At 39.3% G+C, this 12,609-nt stretch overlaps 2 protein-coding genes across 3 annotated transcripts; both read right to left on the bottom strand.

The window, feature by feature from the left end:
* Positions 1-1,421: 1,421 nt before the first annotated feature.
* LOC310999312 (uridine phosphorylase 1-like) lies at positions 1,422-7,838 on the bottom strand. Its single transcript, XM_083989656.1, has 8 exons — positions 7,725-7,838; positions 7,355-7,493; positions 5,806-5,917; positions 5,556-5,714; positions 5,295-5,409; positions 3,706-3,915; positions 3,469-3,615; positions 1,422-2,096 (listed from the first exon to the last, which is right to left on the bottom strand). The coding sequence occupies exons 2-8, from the start codon at positions 7,393-7,395 to the stop codon at positions 1,945-1,947; spliced, it is 936 nt and encodes a 311-aa protein (XP_083845782.1). The 5' UTR covers positions 7,396-7,493; positions 7,725-7,838; the 3' UTR covers positions 1,422-1,944.
* Positions 7,839-9,762: 1,924 nt separating this feature from the next.
* Positions 9,763-12,410, bottom strand: gra (granulito). Of its 2 annotated transcripts, none has more exons than XM_083988835.1 (7): positions 12,381-12,410; positions 11,200-11,283; positions 11,035-11,093; positions 10,850-10,907; positions 10,543-10,649; positions 10,364-10,416; positions 9,763-10,182 (listed from the first exon to the last, which is right to left on the bottom strand). In XM_083988835.1, the coding sequence occupies exons 2-7, from the start codon at positions 11,279-11,281 to the stop codon at positions 10,155-10,157; spliced, it is 387 nt and encodes a 128-aa protein (XP_083844961.1). In that variant the 5' UTR covers positions 11,282-11,283; positions 12,381-12,410; the 3' UTR covers positions 9,763-10,154. The 2 variants fall into 2 exon arrangements, with proteins under 2 accessions (XP_083844961.1, XP_083844960.1); XM_083988834.1 differs by having other exon boundaries at positions 12,335-12,409.
* Between the last annotated feature and the right edge of the window lie 199 nt (positions 12,411-12,609).

Below are 12,609 nucleotides of genomic sequence, written 5' to 3'. Positions count from 1 at the left end.
ACGCACGCAGCCATTGCGCATCACTGAAACAACTGAAGCTATAGACCACACAGCCAGATGCAGCACAAATTCAGACAGGACAAGACCCACTCAGCTTTAAGTGTTATAAACAATGCCACGGCGGGCAAAATATTAAAAGAAGGCTTAGCGTTACCTTTAGAAGAGTTGTGCGCGGCGAGTGTGTGAAACGGTGATGTCCTACCCCCACCACTCTACCTGTACCGAGACACACCGCTGTGTAGCTACAGCTACGTAACTTAACAACAGCCGACTGTCGGTCCCTCGGACACTGCAGCTGAATCTCGCCCGTTAAATCATTATCGACCGTCATATTTGCACTGACACGACTCCCAGTCAACATTTAATCAACTTGAAGGAGTTTGAATCGTGCGGGGAAGCTTTCTGTCTTCTTCTCTGTTGTTAGTGTTTCTGTGTGGCAGCGCTACAGCGCCACACACGCTCCACACAGGCCTAGAGGAGGTACTACAGCGTTTTCTACTGAGCGCACCAGCCAGCTGTGAGTTGTTGTTTTTTTTATCTAATTCTCACCGTAGTGACTTTGTGTCACTTTATTGATTATCCGCCGGCTTCATTGTAAACAAATGCACATGGCCAGACGGCTGTGAATTGCAATCTGTCAAAATGACGGAGGGCCTCAACATTTTTCCATCACAGTTTTAAAAAAACGGTCAATGACGGAAAATATCCGGTTAACGCGACCCCTGGAATGAATATTCATCAAGGGTGTTCCTGACCTTATGGGCGGGGTAAAGCGCTTCCTCATGTGCACTGACTTTAGAATTGATTGTGATAAATGGAAACGGGTGTAGGATGTGCGTGCACACTCCGTTATAAATCTGAACGTTTTTGTGCGCACTCATTTTCTGTCTTTTCTCCGTACGCCACCTGTAGTGATCTTTCCTATGCACAGTTTTATAAATGAGGCCCCTGATCCCAAATTTCTCACGGGATTGTGGCGTGCGCAGACTTTTTGAAGGGCAGGGGCGAAAAGAAAAAAAGGGCACATACAGCGGGCCTCGCCACTGAAGAGGGCACTTTAGCACGCGCTTTGGCTCCCAAAAGGGGACTTTTGCACAACTGAGCAACGAGGGGGGGCAATCGCCCCCCCTCCCTCTGTGCACACCACTGTTATTGTAACAGATATTTGTGGGGATTCACAATGAAAAGTGACACCATAGAAATTGTTGAAATTATATTATTTGGTGGATGAAATATCTGAATTGAAACTAAAAAGATTCATGGTTGATAGCAGATAAATGTATGATTGATGATGATGTAAAACATCATTAACATAACGGTGTAAGGATGCCAATCCTCATTATACTGAGCTTCATTAGAGCTTCATCAGATCTACAAATAGCTCAAGTTGAAAAGAAATATATCCTCCAGCTTCAAACATGTCAGAGTGAAACAATTTAACACTTTATTAGACAATGAGTGAAATTTCTTTTTCCCAAAATAAGTGACAATGTGTTACATCTTAGGTTCTGAATGAAACCTCTACAAACATTGCATAAGTCTATTACTAAAAAAACAACAACATAAATACACTCTGAATAAAAAATTACTCAATATACATGTTTGTAGAGTTTTGGTACAACCAATAACATCACAAGAACAAACATTTGCAAAGTCATGGTTGTACAGATAAGGAACTTTAAATGTTAGTATAAAAGAGAGGCAGCCTTAAATAAGACATTCGATGACAAAAAGCTTCTATATTACATTCAAAGTTCGGTTAAATGGTCATGGAAAAACAGTAAGGGTTGTGCGACATTGCATATGCCTTCTGGTGAGAAGACATGCATGCATGCAAATTATTGTTTAAAGTTCAGTTAGGCTACTGCTCTGTATGATGTTTCGGGTATCAGGAGAAAAAAAACAGGAATTTGGTATAGTTTGCATAGCTTTGTATTAACTGTCTTATTTACCTGCTGCTTTGGCTCTCAGCTGCTTCTTAATATAGTAGCCAACCAGTATCTGAGGACGTTGTTGGTAAGTGTGAAGAACTTCATGGGAGCTTCTCAACTGATCCCCCTTCAGCCGATCCAGTAACGTCACACATACCACTGCCGCTTTACACAACAAAAAATGGATGATAGAAATTGAACAAAGTTTGAAGACAAAATTCTCGATCTTATGACACTGAAAAAGAGCCCGTTCTAACTAGGGATGGGTACCGATACTCTGTAGACCGGCCTCCCCTCCCTTCCCATGGACCAGTCTGCCACCCAGTCCTCCCATCGAGCTGACCGGCTCTCCCTGCCCCCCCCCCTCCCCTCACTAGAGACTGCCTTCATCAACCCCTGCTAACATTTCCATATTCCGCACATTCTGTGACAAACTGTAAACTGTTTTCTTGTCTGTAACAACATCTATTGCACGTCTGTCCGTCCTGGGTGAGGGATCCCTCCTCTGTTGCTCACCCTGAGGTTTCTCCTGTTTTTCCCTGTTAAAAGGGTTTCCATGGAGTTTTTCCTCAGTCGATGTGAGGGTCTAAGGACAGAGGATGTTGCTACGATGCCATGTAAAGCCCTTTGAGACAAACTGTTTGTAAAAACGGGCTATACAAATAAAATTGCCTTGCCTTGCCTTGCCTTACCATAATGGAACCAGTGCTGACTTAAATGGTAGTAACCAGACCGAAAAATAACGCAAATTTCGGTGCTTAATTTCAGTGCCACTGAATTTTTTTATTAGACCTATCGCCCGGTAAGCTCTATTACTGTGCCGAGACGTGTTGTCACATCGGTTTTTGTGTGAGAGAGCTGCCAATATCAGCAGAGTTTTTTTTTTTTCCTAATTGCCTGTTTATTCCGCTGCGGCGGTGCACCTTGTGTTTTCACAGTATGCACAACTTTTCACTTCACAAAATGCCTTAAAGGTGTACAGAAATGACCGTTTGTCCTGTTTGTCGCACCGAGTTGTCACGAGTTGCCGCACGAGTTTACCCCAGTAAGGAAAACGAATTTGATTGGTCATTATCGAGCGGGCGGGATATTCAAAGCTTGGGGCGAGACCGAGTTCAGTGTGTGCGTGTTGTCTCAGACGTTTGATTGACGGATGACGGATCCAATATCAGTGGCGGATGAATCGTGAGCAGGCTGACGTATAATCTGTGTGCCTGCATTATCCAATGCGAAAAAAAATACCACACTTTTATCCCGGATTTAATCAAAAATAGAATTTTGCACAAAGTTTGGCCTACGTCGTCTGATAGATGAGTTATTACACTAATTTTATGACCCAGAGTGGGCTCAAATTCTTTTCTGTACAGCTTTAAAAATGAAAAGGCACCGTTATTGGACAAAGTTTGTATGTTTTCTATTCTTTAAGCACCAGTTCAGGCACCATATCAAAAGTAGCGGTTTGGCACCGGTACTGGATAAAACCTAAACGATGCCCATCCCTACTTCTAACAAAATGCTGATATTGCACCTTTCTTACCTCGTAGACCACTGAGTTTGCACATAGCAGCAAAAGCTGATGATTCCATTTCAATATTATGGACCCCTGCTTCTTTGGCTTTAGTGAGATAGTCCTGTTTATCCTTCTCAGTGTATGAGCAGAAAGCACCATCCAGACGGGCTTGCCCTGGGAGATCACATAGAGAGATAAGCAAGAGGATTGCAAGTGACACACATTACACATGAATTGGCAACTCAAAGCAGCAGAACAACATACCTTCATAGAAATCAAGCGTACACATGGTGTTGCCTATCACTGTCTCAAAATCGTTCAATTCTTTGCTGCATTGCAACAGCTCCTCTGCCAGACTTTCGTCCAGATCAGTATTGCGCACCACAGTCCTCCCCAGGATCACCTGTTCAAACTTGGGCAGGAACGTGGCATCCACAGACTGTTTCGTAACAACAACAGTGCCAGGGTCAAGCCCTATAAACCAAAAGTGAAATGTAAGATACACAATATCTAGACTAAAAGTACAGAAAGCATTAATTAAAAAGGAATCTCTCATATGTTCTTGGAGCGATAAAGACCATATTAAGATTATTAAAGGGATAGTTCAACATTTTGGCAAATTTGACCATTGTCATAATCCCTATAGTTTTAGGAGTAGGTCCGTTACCTTAAATTGTGGGTGTAAGCTGTTTTTATTCATTCTGTTCATTTTGAAATTAAACACAACCAAACCTTATTAAAATATAAAGTTTGGTATAGGTGAGAAAAGGTGTCTTACTTTATAATAAAAGTGAAAACAAAAATATCAGAAAACTGGAGAAATGTGTCATAATAGTAACAATTTACACAAAGTCCCCTCCCTTTATTTACAAGAAGTCGTTGTGGGCGGCACTTGCCTGAGCTATTAAAGAATTTGGACTCCCTCTTCTGGTCAAACAAAATGTGTCTTTATGGACAAGAACTCAACTGTCTGATGACATTGGTACAGTATGGGCATCTACATTATGTGAATGACACAAGTAATTTGTAACAGCTGTTTACAGATTGTTTAGTTTAGTTGTTTAGTTTTACATACACTAAGCTGACCATGCCATGAAAAACACCATCATCACCATCAAACCACCATCCCAACCTTTAAACAAGGGGCAGCATACATTTATTGTGGTGCTTTGCTGCAAAAGAGACTGGTGCACTTCAAAAACAGAGGGCATTATGAAAGTGGGAAATGTTGTGGGTATATTACAGTAACCTCTTCAGACGTTAGCCAGACAGTCAAATCTGAGTCACATACTGTATGTGTCTTCGAAAATGGACAATGACCCTAAACATATTTTTAAAGGTGTGGCAAAATGGTTTAAGGACGACAGGGACAAGGTAATGGATTGGCCATATCAAAGCCCGGACTATAATCCAATTGAATATTTGTGTGCAGGACTGTAAATGTGTGTATGAGCAAGGAGGCCGGGAAACCTGACCAGTTCTGTCAGGTGAAATGGGTCGAGATTCAAGAAGCTAGTGGAAGGCTACCAGAGACACAGTATGAATGTAATAAAAGCAAAAAAGCTTGAAATAAGTAATTCTCTCTACTATTATTATTATGACATTTCAAACTCTTAAAATTAAGTAGTAATCCTAACTCACCTTCATTAATTAAGATTAAATGTAAAGAGTAATTAAGATTAAATGTAAAGAGTAGCGCAAAACAGAGTTTAAATGTATTTGATCAAAGTGTATATAAACTTCTGACTTCAATTGTATGATTTGATCATGGTACCAATGTGTAATTGGATGTAATACGGGGCACTTACGTATATGACAAAAAATGTACCGGTATATCCAAATAATTAGCTTACCAATTCCACCTGAGGTCCCAATACGTATAATTGTAACATCTGTGCAACGTGCATGATGGAGGAGTTTTATTAGCTCATGCAACATTATGGCAATGGAAGGAATGCCCATGCCATGCTGAAAATAAAGGAAACAGTTGTTTTTAATTGAAAGGACATAGAGATTATAGAATCTTATAGAATATTTGTTTTGTATCAGTGTATAGGTGTTTTGTTTTTTATAAAATATCATAAAATTACCTTGACATTTTTAATCATACTTACACTGACAGACAGTACAGGGCCAACTTTGTACATGGCATAGCGATCCGTTCCTGCACAGATGTTTGGGTAGTCTGCTTTGGGGTCTTCCATGCTTAACTCAGCAGCAATGTACTCAGTGAATGACTTCATTCTCCAGGGACTTCCTCCAACACACACAAACTAAGAGAAAACACAAGAGAGAAATATAAATATTTGCTATTGGTTATGGAGGTGATTTGCTTCCACAAATGGATGTCATAAAATGCATTACCTTGACATCACCAAACATAGCTGGTAGGTTGTGAGTTCCTGTTCCAAGACTGAAGTGGTAGAGGATGTCATCTTTAAGGGCATCCAGGTGTGGGTTGTGCACACAAACAGGGCTTTAAAGGACAGAAAAAATAGATCTTTAAGGGTCAGACTGGGTTAGGGTTCCAGTCGTTCGCTGGATAAATCAGAGATCTGCAGGACTAAAATCAGACTAAAATGTTACAAGACGTCGTTGTGGATAGCATTTGCCTGAACTGTTAAAGAATTTGGACTCCCTCTTGTGGTCAAACCAAGAAAATGTGTCTTTATGGACAAGAACTCAGCAATCAGATTACATTGATAGGGGCATCTATGATATGAATGACACAAGTACTTTGTAACAACTGTTTACAGATTGTTTAGTTTTACATAAGCTGACCATGCCATGAATATGACACCACCATCACTATCAAACCACCATCCCAACCTTGAAACAAGGTGAAACATAAATTTGTTATGGTGATTTGCTGCAACAGAGACTGGTGCACTTCAGAAAATAGATGGGATTATGAGAGTGGGAAATGTTGTGGGTATATTAAAGGAACCTCTCCAGACATTAGCCAGAAAGTCAAATCTGAGACACAGTGTGACTTCGAAATGGACAATGATCAAAACCCGGACTACAATCCAATTGAAAATTTGTGTGCAGGACTGTAAATGTGTGTATGAGCAAGGAGGCCAGGAAACCTGACCAGTTCTGTCAGGTGAAATGGGTTGAGATTCAAGAAGCTGGTTGGAGGGCAACCAGAGACACAGTGGGCTATAATACTTAACTCTTCTTTCTGACTTGTTTCACTGCAGAAAAGAAGCTGCATCACTCTCTCCACCAAGTATGTATCTTTATTTATTTATTTTTAATTAAAACATGTTTAATATTTGGTTCCCAGGAAAACACATGGTCCTTTAGCTGCTCTTGTTATATAGTTATTTTTATTGCCTGCTAGGGTGGAGTATTGTTCAGAATATCTTTATTGATTAGTGTTCTTTTGCTTGTTTACTCAATCAATCAGTAACTTTGCCAAAGCAATGAGAACAGGTTTAAAGTTGTGAGTCGTTTGCATTGTAATTAATTAGCCTAAGTGTGTAAATTTCGAAAGGTGTAAACTCCCTTAGAGTGCAATACTTAAAAATACTTTGTTGTTGATTAGCCTACTAGGCTACTATGTCTAGGAACTCAGTTCATGTCATGATGATCATGAGGAAGTGACTGTGAGGAGGTTATATTGGGTGAAAACGAACTGAACATCTGTAAAGCTCTTCACTCTTTGCCTCGTTGATAGTGACTTCTTACGTGACCTGCTGTGAGTGCAACCTAAAGCTAATTGCTACCGTGGGAGCAAACACATTACATAACGTAGAGACGTGACTTAACCGTGCGTGTGTGTGTGCGCGTCGTAAGTGCGCTCTGGCACATAGCCTAATGATACATCTAGCCTACCAGAAAACATACAAATATAGGCCAGTAGCTACATGGATTCTAGAGTAGCCTAGTTTATAATGTAACTTCTCACCTGCTGCATGACACGTCCGCCTTGTCGTCCTTTGAATCCATCTTCCTGAAAACAGCTGTGTCCGAACAAAATCTGATTCATTCACCAGGAGCAAAACCCACGACCGACACCTGGACGCATCAACAAGCTGAGGTGTACGCTTAGAGATAAAAGAAGTGAGGAATTAGTCTCAACTAAAGCTCTAAATAGCACAATTAAGTCACATTTTCCACATGTGAACACCTCAGCATATCATTAGACATCGCAACACATTGCACTTTGCCGGACACAGGAAGGGGAAGGGAGACAATTGGCGCTGTCCTCACCTTGGAGATAAACCAAAGGGACAGTAAAAGTCTATTATAGCTACAAACAACAGGCAGACACTCACCTTTGGTACGTTGCCGCCAGAGAACCGTTTCCCCTGCTAATCACAAATTAATTTCGCCCTGTGGTCATCGTCGACACCGTAGCGCGAGGATCCAGCCCACGATGATGTGACGTAAAGTGCGTCACAAGCGTCACAGCTGGCCCAGTACGGGATGCAGGATGTAGCCGACTCTGCCTCGGTCACGAGCAAAGTTGAAGAAATAGTAGGTGTGCAATTCCCACGCTGTGATATCCACAGCGGAAACCACATTGTGTTGAATCTAACTGATTCCAGCCCAACTTCAGTAGTATTTGAATGTACCACGGTTGCTGTTGTTTTTTTAATCGCAGCAGGGTATCACAGTAACTGTTATGTGTGACAACATTACCTGTTGGACCCATGCATGCAAGAACAAAACAAAACAAAGCAAAAACGTATAGCCTACAACCAGAGACAAAACAACCACAATGAGGGGCAACCCCACCACAAAAGACACAAACCACCACTAAGAGACTCACAACCAGCACAAAAAGAGAAAATGTCCGAAAATAGACAAAAAAAACAACAACAACAACCATACAGATAACTAAAATGAACACAGGGACACAATAACTAACAATTCAGAATGCTGGTTCTATGGTTCCCAAAAGGGGCCCAGGGAAGGGGGTTAAGCAGTACTTCCAAGCAAAAGGGAAGCATAATATTTTATCTAATTTTAATCCATAAGTAAAATAACAACAGAGTGTATTTGGTCATTGGTTTTAAATATTTTTTGTAATAAAAACATGTAAAAGCTGGGACAAACTTTTTTCAAGTCTGAGATCCAAATATTCATCAGTTTGGGGGGTCCTTAATGTAAGACAGAAAAGGTTTGACAATCACTGCTATAGCTGGGGCTTTAGGGGCCTTTTGTGTCCATTGTCCATTTGTGTATGAATGATCCCAAATAAGAAGCATAAGATTGATAGACGGATTAACCAATTTAAAATAAAATTGCTGGCCTCAGTCCTGACATGTCTGTTATGATCTGTTCACATCCCTTCACTTGTATTACTACTGTCAAGAGCAGGCAAGCCAAAACATTCAAAACCTTTGTAAATGAAATGAAATGCCTTGTAAGGTCTTATCATGAGGGACACTGAATATTGTGTCATGGTGGTGGCAATGACATAACTATCAAAACCTGAATTATTGCTCATGTTAATGTTCCTGACTGGATACCACCTCGCCAATTTTCTTAACAGAGTAAGCCCTTGTGCCCCATAGGTAAATTCAAGTGTTTTTGTACAAATGGTGTAGGCCTACAAGACTAGTGTAATCACCTTAAATCAATTGTTACAAATCTGTTTGCTTAGTCTTGAGTGCTTTCAATATATCACAGTACAATGTTTGTTCTATTAATATTTATATCATATCCCATTCGCTCCATTCTGAAAAGGTGAATAGAAAAATAAACACTGATTTATAGTCACAATGTTATGTAAGATGTATAAAAAAAAAGGTAGAAAATGTTTAATTGGTTTCATTGGTTCATCTAAAAATTAGAACAGAAGCACCAATATTATCATCCATTTATTAATGTGATTGCTGAAGGCAAAAGTAGATCGGCCTGATGATGCAAAACCAAATATTCACCCTCATTTTAACTTCTGTTTTAGCACTAATTCAAGGGAAAACCTTGTTCTTTGCTAAAAGCTCCCCTGTGTTCACTAGAAACTCCCTGATTTTGTTATCTATTCGGTGTTGAAGGAGTGAAATAGCTCCCAGCTGAGTTATACACCACAAAACCAAACACAATCAGCTGGAAGGTGATGCAGAGTTGGGTGACACTTTTCTGTTGCTGTTTTTTTTTTTACGACTACATTGCCTTTAATATTACGCACAGTCCTTCAGTGCATTGCAAATGTTCCTTATTGCTGCTTATGTCTGAATTACATGCGAGAAATAAAACGTCAATACACTATACTGTTGAGTCAAACTGTCCTTTATGAGAAGAAATTAACATGTTTGGTAGGCATGCTAAATCACAATGCTGATGTAACCCATGTTAATACAACTGATGACAAACACAATTTTGTTCACTGTCACTTTAAAAAGAGTTTGTTTTATGATTCCAGTATAATGATTAATGATGAATTTGCATAAAAGAGCAAGTTTTCCCCATATTTTCTTGGAAAGTAGCCATGAATATCTTATGGTTAGAACATTCAACACAATATAAATATTTCACCATAACCAAAATCCTACACAGCAGAAAATAAGCAAAAATGCAACACTCATACTCAAGCAAACAGTGTTTAGTATTATGCCCGTGCAACTTCACTTCAAATAGCTATCAAATAATAAACATGCAATATAAATGTCACAAGTTAAATAAAATTCAACAAGAAAAGCAAAAAATGAAAAAACAAACACTCTTTGAGGTAAACAGTGAACACCTGTGCAAATTTCTTAAGGTGAGTGAAGTCCTACTGCCGCCCTGAAAGTAGAAAAAATATTGGTAAGTTATGTTGTTTTTTTATGCCTGAGACTTTATAACAGGCCAGGGATAATAAGCTCAGCAGTTTTCAAAAAGTGATCTGCATTCAACTGAGTGCAGATCACTATTTGAATTATAACCAAGGTTGTGTAATGTGCTACTGTATACAGATTAAACTTACATCTCATCTTTACCATCACCGCTTTCATGAAGCCTTAGGTCCCCAGGATCTCTCTGTTAAACAAAAAAAACAGCCCAGTTATAACTTTTTGACCAGTTTAGTGAAGAAACGTTTGGAGATTAATAAAGTAATTTGTATTTGTATCTTCGTAAACCTGTGTGTGTGAAGAGCCAACTTACTGCCTCGGTTAAGACTATGGGGTGCTCAGGCAAGAATTCTGGCTTCTTCTTGGCCTCAGGACAACTTGCCAACCCGATTAAAAAGTCACGTGTGTATGATATTCTGCCTGCAAACATAGATATATCACATATAGAATACATACATCTTAAAAAAAAATAAAAATCAACATTATAAAAGTACAAAGCAAAAAGTAGGCACTCTTGACAGCACAGGGGGCCACTGTCACAACCTGTACTCCTCCCTAAACCTCCCTACTTGAAGTTACATTAACATTACAATATTCTCCTTAAATACATTTCATCTTACCTTCGTTATGTTTTTGGAGGTTGACAATCTTGTAGAACTGCTCAATGGTAATGTCTGTCTGTCAAGCACAAGATTAAAAAATTGGAAACAACAACTTGCATTGTCTGTTTTCACATGTTACAGATAACTGACAAATTGACAAAATTATCAATAATGAACAGTTTGTTGTCTTGAGGATTTCTTACCTCTTGATCCACTTCTTCCATCATTGCCTGTGCACATGTAGAAGCACTTATCTTGGGATCTAAATAAAGTGATAAAACATTCATCTGAGCACTCCTTTAACAATAACTTACACAATGGAAAACTGTGACCCTACACATTTGACCAACTCCTGCAAGATTACTTACCCATGTCAATGTGGAGGCAGCGACGCAGGGGTCTTGCAGGTTCCAGATGTTTTTGGAGGACTCTTCTCCTTGACACCTCCATCTCTGGTGTCATTAAGGTTCAGATATATTTTAAGGCTACTACACTCTACAAGATTCATGACATTTTTACTAGGTAGTGCTGTATTAATACAGGCAGACAGATTACTGATGTTTCAAGGTGTCATTATTGTGCTTTCCAATTTGTGTTTTGCGTACAATTTGGAATTCTGTAATGAGTTTAAAAGTTCAAAAAAGTTCAAATACAGGTAGGTGAAAAGTTAAAATATTATAGGCCCCAATTGATCTTTCCCTGTTCATGGCACTGGCTGATATGCATAAAAATCAAGTGTTGTTAGTATTTCTTTGCCAGATCATCCTGCACAACTTTGATAATAGGATAAAGTTTCTGACCTTGAGTTTTTTTTGAAAATATAAATAAATAAATACAATTCTAACAATAACCATTGGCAGTTTGTGATGGCCTCCTGAATGTATCATAACAGCTAACGTAGGCAATTGTGGATTAGGCTATATAGATTACTGAAAGGACTTAACTCGGTCGTTTAATGTTGTCTGACAGTTACCCCACAACATATAACTTAATATTAATTCGTAACGTATGAACACTAGTCGTGAGAATTTTTTTCTTTTCTTTCTAAAAATCTCTCCACCTAAACTGGAGTGGAAGCAGATTCGGGAAAACAGGTGGAAAATTCCTGTTGCCCATTGTAACGTATTCATGGCAGACATCTGTGTGAACCGTAGGCTGCATGTTAACGACAGAGCGGCTAAGTTAAGTTACCATGAGTTAGCGTTTGTGTTAAAACGTTTACAATTCCCTGCTCAACTTACTAACCGTCGTGATTGTGTATTGATATTTTCCACAGGTTAATTTTTAAACAGTGCCACCGCTACAAAATCACAGCCCACTAGCTAACGTGCACTGATGGCAAATGCAACTTCATGATGATGCAGAAGTTTGAACAATTTCGAGACGGTCAGTCTAGCGATAATACAGATCCGATAACTATTTTTGACCAGTTCAGGGATTCTCGTCCTTGTCGTTTTACTTTTGAAGAAAAAAAAATTAAACATAAAATGATTAATTATTCACCTGTGGTTCTACCAAATTCCTGCAGCGTGGTTATCTGTCTGCTTACCTCACCGGTGTCATGCTAGTCAAGTCGATGCCAAACCATAACTTCCGGTACATCACTTTCAAAATAAAATCTTCTTCTTTTTTTTCTCCGCCGAATGCAGGATCATGTCGATTTCATCGTATTTCAATAATGGCTTACAAATAAGTAGACAATTTAAGTGTGGATATAATTAATTCTGTTAAATATGGCTTATGTGGCTATCTTACCATTAAAAGGCAATTTTTTTACA

Source organism: Trachurus trachurus (genome assembly GCF_905171665.1).
Source record: "Trachurus trachurus genome assembly, chromosome: 16".
Classification (NCBI taxonomy): domain Eukaryota; kingdom Metazoa; phylum Chordata; class Actinopteri; order Carangiformes; family Carangidae; genus Trachurus; species Trachurus trachurus.
Note: the sequence above shows the minus strand (reverse complement) of the source record. Positions and strands in the feature narration are given on the sequence as shown.